An 18,358-nucleotide genomic window follows, 5' to 3' on the forward strand; every position below is an offset into this window, starting at 1 on the left:
GCGTTTCCCACCATGGAACCCAGGTGAAATAGAGTGAAGTATACTCAGAGTCAAGAGTGGATTTCATGCTCTTTATTCAGCTCATAGTGGTGAGGAGGGAATGAAAGTCCCCTCAAAGTATCTTCTTTATATACATTATTTACACAATGGGCTGCACGTGATTGGCTAATTCCGGAATTCTCCTGTAGGCCAATCAGGTTGTGGATTCACTTCTATCTGGAGCTGGATTGGGTGGCTCCTGCCAACCAATCATACTGCTGCATTGTTCTAGGACCAATCAGACTGCTGCATTCTGAATCCTATTGTTCTAGGACCAATCAGACTGCTGCAGTTTGGATCCTATTCAACTCAGTACATAACACCAGGCATCATAGCATGTGGTTTCCAGGCAGTCCTCCATCCAGGCCCTGGCCAGAGCTGCTTAGCTTTGTTAAGGTGGTACCCTCAGATGTGCCTTCAGATTATGGCTAGGACCATTACTGATGTCAAGGGGAAGGGCAGTAGCTCACTGGTAGAGCAGCTCTTTTGTAAGCAGAAATTCCCAAGCGATCAACAGAATGGCCAAAAATGTTTAAACAAGAACTAATGTAAGCTAGAGAGCACTTTTGTGTGGACTAGAAGTCATCACCTCAAGAGTAGTTCAAGTACAATCCCAGGCATCTCCAGGTACTTCAAGGAGAGAGCCACTGCCAGTCAGCATAGACGATTCTGAGCTAGATGGACCAGTAGTCTAAATCAGGCGTGTCCAACTCCCAAGAGACTGTGATCTACTCCCAGTATTTAAAAAAATCTGGCAGTGAGCTATTCCAGGGGTAGGCAACCTAAGGCCCAGGTGCCAGATACAGCCCAATCACCTTCTAAATGCGGCCCATGGACGGTCCAGGAATGAGCGTGTTTTTACATGAGTAGAATGTGTCCTTTTATTTAAAATGCATCTCTGGAATATTTGTGGGGCATAGGAATTCGTTTATTTTTTTCTTCAAAATATAGTCCGGCCCCCCACAAGGTCTGAGGAACGGTGGACTGGCCCATGGCTGAAAAAAGGTTGCTAATCCCTGATTGACCCATTGTCATTGGAGGGAGGAAGAGTGTGCGTGGGGTGGGTGGATTGCCCAGAGTTGTTGAGTTTTTTGGGGGGAGGATTGCCCAGAGTTTTTTACCTCCCCCCCCCTGTAACTTTTTGTACATGATAAGGATCCCATGATCTGCCAGGATCAGCCGGGGATCTACTGGTAGATCGCGATCTACTGGTTGGACATCGCTGGTCTAAATCAATATAAGCTTCTTATGCTTCTAATGGTTTTTAAACCCTTCCCTTGGCACATTGACTGTCCCTATGAACTACTTCTGTTTCTACCGAGCCCAAAAGAAAGGGTGGTTTCTCCATTCTTGATTCTCTTGATCCATTGCAGAAGGCAATTTTATCAAAGTCAACAGAGGATACTCCTCAGTGTGGTCATTCTCCTCTGATTTGTCCTTATCTCAGAGCAAAATAGTATATGAGTCATATGTGGTACCCAGTGGGAGGAAAGAGGGGGTGGCAGGGAATGCAAACAGGGAGTAATTGTGTTTTGCTGATAAAGCAAATTAGTTTCTGTAGAATCAGAAGTAATTACCTCAGTTAAAACAAGTGTGAGTGTTAAACAGCCTTTCCCAACTTGATGCCTCCAGATGTTTTGGACTACAGTTTCCACCGGCCTCAAACAGCACCGCCACATAGTGCTGGGGTTGATAAGAATTGTCTTCTGAAACATCTGGAATGCACCAGTTTGGGAGAAGGCTAGCACAAAATGTGGTGATCATCCAGCAGGCCTAATTGATGGGAGGTCAATTAGACAAGACTGGCATGCTCCGTGCCCAAGCAGAGGTCCTCAGGAAACCGCAGCATTCCTCACAATCTCAGCCACACAGAGTGCACTGCCGTCCATAGCCTGAGAAACAAAATGGAGGTTGAGAAAGGAGGAGCTGTCATCACCATTAACAAACTGGAGAAGGTGCAGGCGTTTGAGTGGCAACTTTCTCCAACGCTGCATTGCACAGGCCCTTATTCTCCGATCCCATTTTCTACAGAGGTACAAGACGCTATGTGTATAGATGCACCTCGAGAGAGCCTTAAGCAGGCATTGAGCTGCTACTCAAAATACACAAACCAAGTAACCCACGGTTTGGGGATCGATACCATCACACCCCTACTTGGTCTCTGAGGAGTGCTGTTCGTTGTATTAGAGACCCAGCTTGGCCCAACTAGAAATCAGGCATTTAGTGCTGCGGGTCCCATGCTGTGGAATGCTCTTCCAGCAGAGATTTGGCACGTACCCTGTGACTTCTACGCATCTCCTTTCTATGCTGGCAGGCCTTTGTAGCTGCCTAATTTTTGTTTTTGGATTAGCCAGTTACCTCAATGGTTATCTGCATTTTTATTTTTGTCAGTGATGTTTTATGTTTCAACATTCAGCACTATCCTAGTACTTTATGATATGGCAGAATGAAAACACTTTTATCAATAAATAAAGAACAGAGTTACAGGGAGAGGCCCAGATCCCAACTCTGCCAGGACTGTTACAGAACCTAATAATATCACTTACAACATTAGGGGCTCCTTCGCTGCTCATCTTTCAATGTGGTATATATGCTGTCATCTGCCAGTAGCGCCTTCTGCATTAGGACAAATAGGCCAGACTCTTCTATGCAACAGAATAGGTAAAGGGACCCCTGACCATTAGGTCCAGTCGTGGACGACTCTGGGGTTGCGGCGCTCATCTCGCTTTATTGGCTGAGGGAGCCGGCATACAGCTTCCAGGTCATGTGGCCAGCATGACTAAGCCGCTTCTGGCGAACTAGAGCAATGCACGGAAACACCGTTTACCTTCCCGCTGGAGTGGTACCTATTTATCTACTTGCTCTTTGACATGCTTTCAAACTGCTAGGTTGGCAGGAGCAGGGACCGAGCAATGGGAGCTCACCCCGTTGCGGGGATTCGAACCCACAGCGCCACCCGCGTCCCTTTTATGCAACAGAATAAATGGACCCAAAATTTATTTTAGAAACAGCAATAGCCCCAAACCAGTGTGGGGACATTGAAACTTTCCAAGAACACCCTGTGACTGACCTTGAGGTATACCATCCTTGAACAACAACAAAAATCTTCAGAGTAGTTTTTAAGATGCCACAAGACTCTTCATTGTTTTGACAAAGGCAATTCCTTCACATCATGTGCCTGTCGGAGCATATCTACATAGGAATAGCCTTGCTGGATGAGAACAAACTACTCCAGCATCTTTTTCTCACAGTGACCAACCAGGTGCCCCCATGGGAGTGATCTGGGGTTGTGTCAACCCAACCCAGCCAAATCTGACTAGGAATTGCCCAGAACTGGTTCAGGTTCTGGGCTTTGATTGAATATGGTGCACACAGACACATATTGGGATTTCCAAGCTGACTTAGCTGCAACAGTCACAAAATGCAATCATTCCACTACAAACCATTGACAATTTAAACATTAAATTAAAGCTTTTTAACAGAGAGAGGGATCTTTTCTCTCTTTTTTTTACAGTACTGAGTTTTACTTTTTTTAAAAAAATTATTCTTTTATATAATAATAGTAAAATAAATAATAATATACATTTAGAGAGGGGAAACTGAATAACAATCAATAGTAAATCTCAGTGTAATTTGTTCAAAGAAAATAAATAGACTGTATTATACCTAAATTAATGTGAGATCTATAAATGTTTATGTACCACACTGGAATCTCTGAATACTGGGTGCTTGGGGACAAATAGAAGAAAGGGGTCCACTTGTGAGCTTCCAGAGGCAACTTGGTGGCTGTTGCTGGTAAATGAGCCAGGGTAATGTAATGGTTAGAACACGGGTAGCCAACCTGGTGCCCTCCAGATGTTGTTGGACTCCAGCTCCCATCAACCCCAGCCAGCATGGCCAATGGTCAGATATTATGGGAGTTGTTATGTACTGAAGTTCCCACACTGGGCCAGCAGGGGGATATTGTAGATAGTTATCACTCAGGTCCACATATGCAAATAAGGGATTGAAAGTGACGTTCAGTGATTGGATAGTTACAGAAAGTGGTTACAGTTGCGTTGTAGTGGAGCTGTATATAATCAGGCTGGCTGAACCCTTCAGTTCAGTTCTGTTCTGGCCTGTGAATAAACAAGAGCTGTTTGAAGAATCGCTGTGTCATCTGATATGTTCACCCACAACTTAACAGGAGTTACAGAGTGGGGAAATCTGGAGGGCACCACAATGGCGACCCCTCAGTTGAAGTGCTGGCCATGGACTGGGGGGACCCAGGTTCAAATCCCCACACAGCTGTGAACCTCACCGATTGACCTTGGGCCAATTGCCTTCCCTCTCAGCTTCTATGGATATAAAAATGAGTTTCTGCAACACACAGTGAGGATTCGTGAACATTATACAGCATTAACCTAAGTGTTAGCTGCAGGTTTTGATGGGGGATTTTATTGTACGGAACCTCTGAGAATTTGATTTGGGTAGGGGAGAAATATGTTCTCTGTTTTGAATTGCTTGGAGAAAAGGAGAGCTCAAATCTCCACTCCATGGGTGACTTTGAACCAGTCGATCTTTCAGTCTAACCTACCTCACAGGGTTGTTGTCAAGACACAATGGGGAAAAGGGGGAGGGGTGAACCATGCACACTACAGTAGTACCTCGGGTTACAGACACTTCAGGTTACAGACTCCGCTAATCCAGAAACAATACCTCAGGTTAAGAACTTTGCTTCAGGATGAGAACAGAAATCGGGCGGCGGCGGGAGGCCCCATTAGCTAAAGTGGTACCTCAGGTTAAGAACAGTTTCAGGTTAAGAACGAACCTCCGGAATGAATTAAGTACTTAACCCGAGGTACCACTGTACTTTAAAGTCCTTAAAGGTAAAGGTAAAGGGACCCCTGACCATTAGGTCCAGTCGTGACTGACTCTGGGGTTGCGGTGCTCATCTCGCTTTATTGGCCGAGGGAGTCGGCGTACAGCTTCCAGGTCATGTGGCCAGCATGACTAAGCCGCTTCTGACGAACCAGAGCAGCGCACAGAAACGCCGTTTACCTTCCCGCCAGAGCGGTACCTATTTATCTACTTGCACTTTGATGTGCTTTCGAACTGCTAGGTTGGCAGGAGCAGGGACCGAGCAATGGGAGCTCACCCCGTTGCGGGGATTCGAACCGCAACCTTCTGATCGGCAAGTCCTAGGTTCTGTGGTTTAGCCCACAGCGCCACCCGCGTCCCTTAAAAGTCCTTGGTGGAGTTCAATATCTATTTGAACTGCATTAAAGTCCTTGGAGGAGTTCAAATAGATATTGGCGTAAAAGTAAAAGAAAAGAAGCAACAGTCTTTGGCCTGAAGCAGCAAGAAGGCCTCTTCCCCAAATCTGACGGGGCTGTTTAGGTACCTGGAATCCAGACCATGGAAATTCCCCCACATTTGACTACCTAAAAGAAAAAGGGGGAAAGGCCCAGTGTGGAAAGCAGTTGCATAAACAAATCTGTTTGTGCTTTGAAGGTGTAAGCAAGGTGCTCCGTGAGCAGACTGAGAGAGGGGCAAGGCGTCCTTTCCTGGCGTTTTTATCTCTCTTGGGAATTCCAGAGAACACAGCGGCCTGGCTTCCCTCCTTCCCTCCCTCCTCCTTTGCCTGGCAACCCACATTCCAGCTCTCTAAGAGTTTAAATTCCTCCCCCACACTCTCTCTTTCTTGCCTCTCCAGACAAGTTTCTGGCCAGGGGGAAAGCGGACTCCTCTTTTGACTACAGGTGCAGCTAGATTTTGCATTCATTTCTCTCCTTCTCTACACCTGGCCGAGTTCTCATTCTCTCCAGACTGGGAAATCGCAAACTCTTGAGACTTACTTTGGGGGTTCCTTTTCCTCCCCCCCTTCCTCCGCTTTCAGATTAAGATGCTTACGGATAGGAAGCATGAGCTGGAGCGTCGGCTGAGTGCCATGATGGAAGAAAACAACCTTCTTCAGGGGACGGTGGAGGAGCTTCAAGATCGCGTGTTGATTTTGGAGCGGCAGAGTCACGAGAAGGACCTGCAGGTATGGGGGGAACAGGGGCTTGGGGAAAGGGGGGAGACAGCTGGAAGGAAGGGACTGATTTAAAATATTATTATTATGATTGAGCGATGCTGCCAGATCACCAGTTTGGGAACAGGAAGGTAACATTGTGAGGCTTGAGCAACCTGAATATTGGACTTTTACTAGTGTTTCAGGAATTTATGTATAGGTTTGGGGGGAGTTGCCCCTCCAGCAGATATCATGCACATGCAGCCCACTACCAAAACCAGCACTTTTGTGACTTTTGTGATTTGTCCCTACAAAACACTTCATCACAGTTTCTTCCTATCTATTCAAAGGGCCTTTGCTGCACGATACCAAATGTAACAATTCACTGATAAATGTCTCTATGTACTGGCTCACTGGGAAAACTTCAGAAATTCATATAGACACGTGAGCTCAGCTACTCAGCAACCCCGCTGCCTGAGTGATAATCCCTGGCATCCTGATACCCGAGTGCCAGACAGGTAGCCATTCCAGAATTAACAAACCCAGATGAAGGCAAAAGGGTGTGATTGACTTGATTAATTTACTGGGAAATGTAAATATCTCTTTTGTTAGACTTGATGGGTGTTTGGTGGGGGGCAAGGGGAACATGAGGCAGGGTCCAGGATGCTCAGATTACTGCCACCAGACCTCCCCTTCCATGATGTAACCGTGATGTATGAGTGATGTAGTTTGGGGGTTGTAACATGGGGATTAGCAACTAATAAAAGTTTGGGGGCTCTTTTGTTCGGGGCCTCCATCTTGTACCACCTTGTGGCAGGTGGGAGTTCTGTCTCACAATCTTCAATAAAGACCAAGCCTACTGGCTGCTGTTTTGCTCTGGTATTCCTGGCTGGTGTCCTTGTTTTTTGTCCAAGGGAGCCCTCAGATTTCTCCGTTAACACTAGGAACCAGTATGTCATCAGTGGGAGGAAAGGGGAGCCCATGGCCCGCCAGATGTCCCTGGACTACAGCTCCCATCATTCTTGACCATTCACCACGTGGGTCGGAGTTAATGGGAGCTGAACTCCAATGAAATCTGGAGGGCTACAGATTCCCCTTCCCTGCTGCATATTCTCGAAAGCTGCTGCTGCAATCCCTGCTTCCCTGGTAGTGAGCCCCATTGAATTCAGTGGGACTTCCTGTTCAGAAAACATGTATTTTAGTTTATTATTATACTTCACAAAAACGTTTATGCCACTGAACAGTAACTATATATTTTTTTAATAATGATTTTTATTGGTTTTTTAACACATATTTAACAGAAACAATACACAATACAATAACAAACAAACACATAAACATGTAAAATTTCAAAACCTTCTTTTCTTGAACCCTGTTTCTCCGACTTCCCCATACCTTCCCTTTCTGCATCCCTGTTTTCAAATTTCTTCCAGCAAATCCTCACTTCAGAATTTAACCAATTAACCTTTTACTCCTCCTGTCTTTTACCAAATCAATACAGCTGTAACCTCTTAATTTCCCTAACCTTGGCATTTTAGCACTCATTTATTTTATAATAGTTCTTAAGATAGACTTTAAATTTCTTCCAATCTTCCTCCACCGTCTCTTTTCCTTGGTCTCGGATTCTGCCAGTCATCTCAGCCAGTCCCATGTAGTCAATCACCTTCGTCTGCCATTCTCACTGAACAGTAACTATAACCTCTAAAGTGGTTTACAGAGAATATAAAATATGCATTAAAATTGTATTGAGTTATATTTATTATGTGTAGCATTGATTTGTTTATGTGCCCAATTTACCGTATTTTTCCATCTATAAGACGCCCCCATGTATAAGACGCCCCTTATTTTGGGGGACTCAGGTTTAAGAAAATGGGGGGGAGATGTATCCGTGTATAAGACGCCCCCTAATTTTTGTCATTATTTTTTAGGGGAAAAGGCTAGTCTTATACATGGAAAAATATGGTATTTTCTGTCTCTTAGTGTTTAATTGTCCCTTCGAAGCAGCATGCAAAGCTTTCTATCCAACCTAAGTGGGACTCGCTGAAATTAATGGATCCAAGGCAGCCATGCCCATTATTTTTAATGAGTCTACTCTGAGTAAGATTAACTGGATACAGCTTAAAACTTTGTAAAATACAATAATGATGATTAAACAAAAGGGTATGATCATCCAGTTAAAACCACATTATTCTCTCTTAAACATGAACAATAGCTGTTAAAACATTAGCAATGAATAAAAACAACAGTGAATAAAAAAACAGACTGAAATAAACGGCATTTGAGCTGTTTTGGAGCTGTGCAATGTTTTTAAAAGACATGTAGGATTGTGTTGTAGAAGCCTCATTTATGTTTTTTTAATTGTTTACCTAAAAACAGAAACACAATGTTGTGAATTGTTGTAAATAAAAATCTGCCCTTTTCCCTTATGGGGTATCCAAGAGCCCATATAGAGTCCTTACATAGGTTCCCTATTGGTAGGAGAAAATAACAGAGGCCAACCAGAGAATATTGAGAAGCAAAGCAGCTAGTAAGCTTGATCTTTATTGATCTGTTGCAACAGGGTACTCCCCTCACACGCAGGAGAGGAAGAGGACCCAGAACAATGGCCTGCAAGGCCTTATAAAGACTTTTGAAATTCCCCTTCTCTAGATCAGGACCACCCCCAGAAACATTATGCATACATCACAGAAGGGGTGTAACCTAAGACCACCCCTCAGATACATCCCACCTCCATCACAGAAATTTAAATGTTGTTTTTCTCTTGTCCTTGTTTATCTCCTGTCTAGCAGGTTACTTGATTGGATTTTCTGGGGAGCCTGGCCATTCTTTTGTAGTGCTAAAATACTTATTTCCTGGGCCAGGTCACAGGCTCACACCTTATTCAAACACAGATTAAAGGAAGAGACAATGGGGAGGCTTTTCCATTTTTAACCTTGCAGAGAAAGGATTTGGTCAGTTTAGGAATCAAAATGGTTCCTGTGCTGATCTATGTATGTGCAGTTATGAACATTACTATATATCTAAAACCATAAAATTCCTATCACAATATTCCCCCCTTTGGGGCTAGAATTTTTCTTAAAAATTTTTGCCCCACAAATAATAACATCGTATGTTGTAAATGGATGTGTTTGTATAAATATATCATAAAAATAACACATGTTGCGTTTTGCTACTAAATTACTTGTGGCATTCTAACACTTTGGGAGAGACCATTTACTCAATAGTGTTCTATGCTTTACACCTAGCAGGAAGGTAAGGTCCACTAATGACTGAAAAGTGCAGTTTGCTTCCCCCCCCCCGCCATTTTTGTGTTCTCAGGTGTCAAGGTAGCTCTTCTGTGGTCTCACACTGACATAGTGCTACAGCAACACATCCCTTCTGTTGAATCCCCTCAGGGCTTTCATTTAACCATGTCGCCTGGCATTCACCATAGCTGGCACAGGTTTTGGGCATCTCGTGAGGGAGAGGTCTTCGCCTTGGCCTTTAGCTATGGGATTTTATTATAGGCTGTGGTCTTGCACTCGCACAATGGGAAGTTGCTCACTTGCACTTAAAGGACCAAAAGCTAATTGCAGCCTGGATACACTTGCCCAATTCGAACTGAGTCCAATTTGAATTTATCTTGCCCCATGGTTCTCAACTCTTCAAACCAATCTGTTAAAAGAAAACCATTCTTAACAAGGGCAGTTGTCCAAATAAGTCAATTTAAGTCTATAAGGGATCATTCCTGCTAAACCAAAGCATATCCACCTTCATGTTTCTTAGAAGCTTCTCCTTGGTAAAGCAAGTTTTAGCACATTTTTTTAAAATGGGTAGGGAAGGTTGGCATAGTGCCAGGTGGGACAACGAATTGTGGTTATCTAAACATTGGACTACACAATAGTGTGAGCTATTGGAAAGTATAAAATGCATGAGAATTCTCCACTGGTGTGTAAGGAATAAGACATTAAACATAAAAACAGTTACACACAAAAATTGCCCCCCCCCTTTGTGGAAATCACACTGTCAGACTCATTTCAACATTCTTACATAATAACACATAATACAAAACAAACTAATTAAATATCAGTTGCATATCTTGACACAATTGTGATCTTTTACGCATGTATCTTTTGAATCCTGGAGCACAGAGGCTTGAGGTTCAAGAGTGAGAAAATGTCCTTTTGTAATTAAACTCCTCCCCCCTTTGTCAGCCCCACTCCCCCCTCAGTCTATATCCTTTGAAAGAGATAGCTGTGGGCACTTTGAAAACTCTGTTGTTGCTGGTCTTGTGATGGGTTGACTGAGTTGAGGGGTTGTTGCTGCTCATCATTGCACATCTGTAGAAGTGATATCCTGTAAGGGGCAGGGTTTTGGGGTGACTTAAAAACACAGTTAGACATCAAAGGGGCAAAAGGCAAAAAGGATGTCCTCCAGTTTCCATGGGAAGCTGCAAATAATAACAATTTTAGTGGATTAAACATTTTATTCATTATCATTATTGGACTATTTTGATTGTTGTTAGCCGCCTTGAGCCCAGCTTCGGCTGGGGAGGGCAGGATATAAATAAAATGTATTATTTATTATTATTTATTATCACATTTCCATATAATTACTGTTATTATCTGCTAAGTTTGTTTGCTTTCTTTCACTTAATAAAAAATTACTCCACATGTAGAGAAAGAGAACTGTAAAAAATACAAGAAAGGTTAAAAAATAAAAAGAAAGCAAAAAATTAGATTACCAGTTAGATGAAAATGGACTTGACACAAAGACATCAGATTCAGAAAATAACTATTATGAAATAGTACAAAGATATTATCAAAACCACACATATTACTACTGGACTGAAAAAAAATGGGAAAACAATGGGGAAAACTTAAAATTCACCATGTGCTATCCAATAAAAGAACTTCATGAGACTGACTTTCAACATGTGATGAACATGTCCCCAAAGTAAAACACAAACACACAAAATGAGCTATGAGGAACCAAAAATAAATAAATGCTAAGACACACAATTAATAAGTAACCTGAAGTAATCTGTTTTGGCATTCTAACATCCCAAATGAAAATAAAAGTGTTTCTTGATGTAACATCATCAGCTGTAATGTTAATACTGGGAAATGAGTTAATACCAAGAAAAAATGAATGGCAATTTTAAAGTTGTGCAAATAACTTGCACTAGCCAAAATGACAGAATTAATAAGAAATGCTCAGGCAAAAAGGTAAACAAATACCATTCCACAAACAATGTTTGGTTGTGCTTCGATTAATTTCATATATATAATGGAAGAACTGATAAAACGAACTTAATAAACGAAAACAGATTATTTGTAACCTAAAAAAATGTCAAAGCCACAAAGAGAAAGAAATCAACCAATATAGCAGGGATTCAGACTTGTTTTGCTGAACAGAAAGAAAGTGACTGTTTGGCTTTAAGTGAAGAAAGACAAAAGGAAAAACAAATGCAATTACTTTTTATAGAGTATTTAAATCACTGTTTGCATCCCCTCATTATCATTTGTGCTGTGGGAGAAAAGAAAGGACACTCTGTTAAAAGGAAAAATTATTTCATGTGAGAGGTCTGTCAGGAAATGCTGTTCCTAAAATGCATAGGCATATACACACCTGTTGAAAGGGAAAATTATTTCATGTGAGAGATCTGTCAGGAAATGCTGTTCCTAAAATGCATAGGCATATACACACACACACACACACACACACACACACAAACTGTTATAAAATCTACTCAAGAGAGGAACTCACAGTGGGAGTGCTTTGATATTTACCTGTGAAAAGAATTTGGCATGTCCAGTACTTAACTCTTTTGTATTAAGTAGCCCCTGGAGCAAAACACATTAAGGGTGATTTCCCTCAATGGCTATTTGGAAAGGTTTCTCCCTGCAGCACACTGCTCTCCAAACCTTCTCTCTCCCCCCCTCTCTTTTTTAAGCTGATCTAGCCTCTGTGCATGTGCAGAGTTCATGCCTCAGCAAACCTTTTATACCATTGAAAATGTTGCATCTTTTGGCTCAATTACCATTTGAATAAGGGAAGGGAAGGGTAAGGAGTAGATTTTGAAAACAGGGTTTGATTTTAAACAAAAAAGAGAAACTCAAAGCTAGCAATTTCAGCCCAAGCAAACTGAGACTGCTTCCTTTATGTACAGGAAAGGGCTAATATCCCTCTGGCCATTCGCGGAACAATGCCACGCCCTTATATATGGGGAAAATGGCCAGAGGATCAGAATTCATAGGATTTTTTCTTTCTTTATTATTATTTTTTTTTAAACATTCTCAGTCATTTCAGCCTTACCATTTGCAGACAAATTTTACTGCCCCTTTATTTACAGGATTGGTCAAGGCGCATTCTACTTGACTATATGAATTTTTATGTGCTTAAACTTTTAATAGACTTTTAAGTTTGATTTTTTTTTTTAATAGTAGACAAAATGATAAATACTGTAATCACTCAACTGCCTGATATCACCAGTTCTGCTTCAAACATCATGGCTTCACCTCACACCTTTTAAAAAAACAAAGAGCAAATCTGGGCTGAATTTCAACTCATCAGCCACAAATTGGGAAAGTTGAAAGGGACCTGGGGTCATCTAGTCCAACCCTAAAATACAGGTTTCATAGCAAGATTTGAGCAAATCTGGGCTGAATTTCAACACATCAGCCACAAATTGGGAAAGTTGAAAGGGACCTGGGGTCATCTAGTCCAACCCTAAAATACAGGGTTTATAGCAAGATTTGTACTACCAGAAACACACACATTCACCTCTCACCTTTAAAAACAAAGAGCAAATCTGGGCTGGATTTCAACTCATCAGCCACAAATTGGGAAAGTTGAAAGGGACCTGGGGTCATCTAGTCCAACCCTAAAATACAGGGTTCATAGCAAGATTTGTACTACCAGAAACACACACATACTTATGTACACAGACACAACTGGGGAAGAGACCACAAGCCATGCACCTATCATGTACTAAGGAAGAGGAAAATAAAAGTACCCAACCCTTTTAGCAGATCTTGAAGCTAGTTTGAGTGAGTGTTTACTTCCTTAGACTAAAGAGTGAAAGTTCCTAGATAAATTATCTTTAAAGACTGAAGTGAACATTTTTCCTAAGATAGGGAGAGGATCTCTTATAAAGCATAGTTAAAACAGCCATAGATTTGATTTAAAAGGAATACAAAAGTGACAATTTTTCCTGAACTTGCAGAGGAATAGTAAGCCTAATCTATGCCCCCCCCCTTTGCAGTTTCCTTTAAAGGAAGCTTACTCGGGAGTAAATTTACCTGGCACAGAATAAGAAGGAGAAGGGGGAAAAAAACTGAAAGAGACAGAGTGAAACAAGGGGGGGCATTTTCTAAGAAAAGAGGCCAGGACGTCTTATAGAGACTGATACCAGGAGCCTTACAATAACTCTTCTGTCCAACCAGATCAAAGTTAAAACTGGACTCAGATATTTTTCTTAGAAGGAACACCATACTTTCATAGGCATATGCTTAATGAAATACATACACTGCATTTTAGCTTGAGAGAGCAGTTGGCTCAACTAGGCTTTTGCAGCAGAAACATTAGGTTAACTTAGACTGGAACACAGGTGTACTCACAAACTCAAAAGTTACAACACAACATCATTTACCATTAGACTTAAAATCACCCTCCCCACTGAAACTAGAGAAAGGAGGTGGGGTAATCCTCCTTTCAGAACACAAGTAGCACGTATACAGGATTTTACCACTTGGGAGAAAAACTCTCTTTTAGAGCCTCTCTCAAATAACAAACATTTGCACACTTCATTCTCCATTTTGTCTTGTTTTTAAGACTGATAAGGTTCAACATGGCTTCCTTAGATTTAGAATTTGGAGCAAGCTTGCATTTTTATTTTAGATGGCACATTTAAGATAAGCAGCTGCTGGATGTTACCTAAGTACAATTTAAACACAGGAAAAACGTTTCCTAAACACAAATTGAAGGGGACTGTCAGAGTCCAGGCGGGAAGTAAGCACCAACTGGGCTTCTTTCATGCCAGGGGTCTGGGGACTATTTTTCTTTTGACTGAGGTGCACCCATTTTCAATTTTAATAGCGCTAGCTTTTACTTTTATACTGCAGTCAGGGTTTTATCCCCACTTTTCAGGAAACACAATAAATAACCCACAGTACACTCAATTTGGACAACTCCGAGAATTTGTACTGTGACACACCGCCGTTCGTCTGGCCTGACTTACTAGGCTGGTACAGCTGTTGGCCTTTCCTGGCTACTAAGCTAACAGTGCGGTCAGCGATCTCAACCCCCCCCCCTTTGGTCATTACTCAGCCAGGGAGCCCACAGCAACCTCCTGCCTCTTACAATCTAACCTGAAAGTTCCCTACTGGACGCTTGCATGGCGCAGTGCCAGATTGGGACTCAGAAATGACAAAGAAGGAAAGGAATCAGGTGCCCTTGCTTTCTCTGCTCACAGGTCATCTCTAACAAAGATCGCCATGGCAGAGGTGCGGCTACACCTGGGAGTTATAGTTTTCAGTACAGAAGAAAAAGCACGACCTTTTTCTGGGCAAAACTCCGAAGGAATAGGTCGGCATATAGACTGTAGAAGGGAAATGAAAGAAGTCACACACAACTTTTGCCTGGGCCTACTCCGAAGGGCTAGGGCTGGTGTTGAGATTGAGGGGACAGAAAGGAGGAGAGAAAGTAGAAATTTTTTTTTTTGAAGGGGAAAGGAAGAATTAAAGAATTTTGGTTGCTGTGGTTTAGAGACCCCAACCCACTACCCGTGTTTCCTACTTAATACTCACTTCCGCATGCTCTGTTCCTGGTGATCCCACGATGTCTTGACTGATTGTTTAAGGCCGGCCTGATCAAGATTTGCTTCCTCTGGTTAGCCCCGCTGAACTCCAAGTTATTGCCAGACCCTGGGACCGATGGAAGACTGGTTATTCCTCCTGGCAAACTGCCTGGTGCGCGCTGGATAACCAGTCCTTCCTCGTTTCCAGAATCCGGGTAACCAAAAGTCCCTTCGTGCGTGGTCGCCATCTGTTGTAAATAAAAATCTGCCCTTTTCCCTTATGGGGTATCCAAGAGCCCATATAGAGTCCTTACATAGGTTCCCTATTGGTAGGAGAAAATAACAGAGGCCAACCAGAGAATATTGAGAAGCAAAGCAGCTAGTAAGCTTGATCTTTATTGATCTGTTGCAACAGGGTACTCCCCTCACACGCAGGAGAGGAAGAGGACCCAGAACAATGGCCTGCAAGGCCTTATAAAGACTTTTGAAATTCCCCTTCTCTAGATCAGGACCACCCCCAGAAACATTATGCATACATCACAGAAGGGGTGTAACCTAAGACCACCCCTCAGATACATCCCACCTCCATCACAGAAATTTAAATGTTGTTTTTCTCTTGTCCTTGTTTATCTCCTGTCTAGCAGGTTACTTGATTGGATTTTCTGGGGAGCCTGGCCATTCTTTTGTAGTGCTAAAATACTTATTTCCTGGGCCAGGTCACAGGCTCACACCTTATTCAAACACAGATTAAAGGAAGAGACAATGGGGAGGCTTTTCCATTTTTAACCTTGCAGAGAAAGGATTTGGTCAGTTTAGGAATCAAAATGGTTCCTGTGCTGATCTATGTATGTGCAGTTATGAACATTACTATATATCTAAAACCATAAAATTCCTATCACAGAATACAGTGAACAGGTGTAAAGGCATGCTAATTTTAACTAATAAAATACTGGCATCATACAGGCATGTGAAGCTGTGGGAATCCCTCCCCGCAGAGGTGTGTCTGGCACATTCACAATGCAGTTTTCATGAAATGCACATATATATTTTAAGACCCACCCTATTCTTCTGATTGTAAATTGTTTTAACTGTTTTTTATCTTGTATTTTATATTGCTGAAGCCTGCTCTGTGACCTTATGGTGAAGGGTGGAGGATGATGATTAATAATAATAATAATAATAATAATAATAATAATAATAATAATAATTAATAAATGAAAAATATATCTTTATAATTTCTTGTGCCAGTTGCATCAGAACCAGCTAGAACTTCAGGAGGTGAGACTGTCTTATCGGCAACTGCAGCTAAAGGTAGATGAACTCAGCGAGGAGAGAAGCCTCCAGAATTTCAACTCTACCAGCACGTCTTTGCTGTCAGAGATTGAGCAGAGCATGGAGGCCGAGGAACTGGAGCAAGAGAGAGAACAGGTAGCATCAAAACTCTTGGCTCCAGAAGAATTGGGTGCAGCACAGGTGTGTTTAAATGTGTGTGGTAGAACCATAGTGGACTTCCTTCCTAAAATCCTCCGTCCGCAAACGTTTGTGTTGCACATTCTCCGAATACTCCGGTGTTCCCTGAATGTCCCTGATCTGCATTTGACATCCAGTCATCAACTTGATTTCTCAAGATTTGCTCTTTTATGGTTGGCACACAATAATATTTAATACTAATAATTTATTTGCTGGGGGCAGAAGGGTAATCAATTCCACAAGGACAAGCTATGTGTCAAAAGTCATGCCTAGCTTGGCCCCAAGTGTGCTTCTTTGTTCGAAATATATGGAAAAGTGCCACCCCAGGTCAAATGGAGACTGGTCCATTAGGGCAACAGGGGTACTGCCCCACCAACCTCAGTCTGTCCTCAGCTGACCCCAATTGCTTGCCTCTCCCTTGGACTCAGTGTTGTCCTTCTAGAACTCAGCAGGGAGGAAGATGGGGGCAAGAGTAGGGTTCTTTGGCGCTGCCTGCCATTGGCTCTGGCGCCACCTACTGTTGGACTCCCTGCTTTCCACCCTATCAGTCCCAATCAGCACCTGTCAGCACTCCCTAGAACAGTCCTTTCTGCATTCTCATCACAGCTCAGACTCCAGCTCTGGGAGGCCTACTGCCAGGTCCGATACTTGTGCACTCACCTTCGAGGGAACGACAGCGCGGATTCTGCGGTGTCCACGGACTCTTCCATGGACGAGTCATCGGAAACCTCCTCGGCCAAAGATGTGCCGGCTGGTAGTTTGCGGGCTGCCCTCAGTGAGTTGAAGAGGCTGATCCAAAGTGTTATAGATGGCACAGACTCCACGGTAAGGGGGAGAGATTTGAAGCTCACATTTGAAGCAAATGTACCTGTGACGTTTGCCCTCCTAGGTGGGTCATAAGGAAAGGGTTAAATGAGGGTGAAGTGATTGGCCAGTGGGAACCCAAGGGGAGGAGTTAGAGTTGTGTGAAAGTCAGTTGAGAGTTGGGAGTTGGAGAAGAAAGAGGGAGGATAAGTCTGTGGGTTGGTCGAGTTGTGTTGTGAGAGGGTGAGAGGAACTGTTAGGTGGAGTCAGATAGATAGTTGGGATAATCAGTTTGAAGTTGTTAGGAACGTATAGGTCAGTAAAGAAACTAAGATTAAGAAACTGCCAAGAAAAATTAACTGAAACCATAAGCTTGTTCATGCCTATAAAATAAACTTGATTATTTGTTAATGTTAACAACTGTCTGGACTCCGTGTGTACCCGAGAGAAACGGGTTGGTGGCAGCGAAGAGGCAATCACAGTGGTGGCACAGGGATCAATAGACCGTCAAACGTCCGGGGACCCTGTGTGATCGCCCCAGTACCTAATTTGCACTTTCCAGAATGAAACACCCAACCCAAACACTGATATCCCAATTTGTACTTCTCTAAATTTTGCAATGCTGCCAACTAATGGGATAAAAATGCACATACCAGGGTATAGTGTGCATAGAAATAGCATACAGGTGCATTATATCGGAGAAGATTGCTTTGCAAAACTGTGTACAGTGGTACCTTGGTTCTCAAACGCCTTGGTACTCAAACAACTTGGAACCCAAACACTGCAAACCCGGAAGTAAGTTTTCCGGTTTGCGAACTATTTTTGGAAGCTGAACGTGCTCCGGTTTGAGTGCCACGCTTCTGTTTTGAGTGTTACGCTGAGGTCTGTCTGTTTTTGCTTCTTTTTTGCATTTTTGTATTTGCTGCTCTTTTTTTGTTTTTGTGACTGTGTGGAATCCTGTTCAGTTACTGATTGATTGATTGTGTGCCTGCAGTACACTGTTTATCGCTTTCATTTTATGGATCAATGGTCTCGTTAGATAGTCAAATTCATTTCAAATTGCTGTTTTAGGGTTTCTTTTTAAAAGTCTGGAATGGATTAGTCAGTTTTACATTACTTTCTATGGGAAAGTGGGCCTTTGTTTTGGACTTCTGGAACGGATTAAGTTTGAGAACCAAGGTACCACTGTATATGGGAAGAAATTGGCGCTAAAATGCTGGTGAGTTTCGATGAGGACTTCTATTAAAAATTTGCAAACTGGTGTGGAAATGTGG

General features: G+C 42.6%; 1 protein-coding gene across 5 annotated transcripts in view; it reads left to right on the top strand.

Moving 5' to 3' along the window:
• Nucleotides 1-18,358, top strand: part of BICDL1 (BICD family like cargo adaptor 1) — a 70,513-nt gene that overhangs the window by 32,055 nt on the left and 20,100 nt on the right. For 3 of the 5 annotated variants that reach the window (XR_014002942.1, XM_081174887.1, XM_081174888.1), the window contains 3 exons: nucleotides 5,918-6,064; nucleotides 16,059-16,283; nucleotides 16,887-17,105. Coding sequence is in view for 4 of the 5 variants with exons in the window: in XM_081174887.1 (XP_081031013.1) it covers nucleotides 5,918-6,064; nucleotides 16,059-16,283; nucleotides 16,887-17,105 (591 nt within the window). In the remaining variant the exon portion in view is untranslated. The remainder of the gene's footprint in view (nucleotides 1-5,917; nucleotides 6,065-16,058; nucleotides 16,284-16,886; nucleotides 17,106-18,358) is intronic. The other 2 variants (XM_081174889.1, XM_081174890.1) reach the window with 1 other exon arrangement.

Source organism: Podarcis bocagei (assembly GCF_964188305.1).
Source record: "Podarcis bocagei genome assembly, chromosome: 16".
Classification (NCBI taxonomy): Eukaryota; Metazoa; Chordata; class Lepidosauria; order Squamata; family Lacertidae; genus Podarcis; species Podarcis bocagei.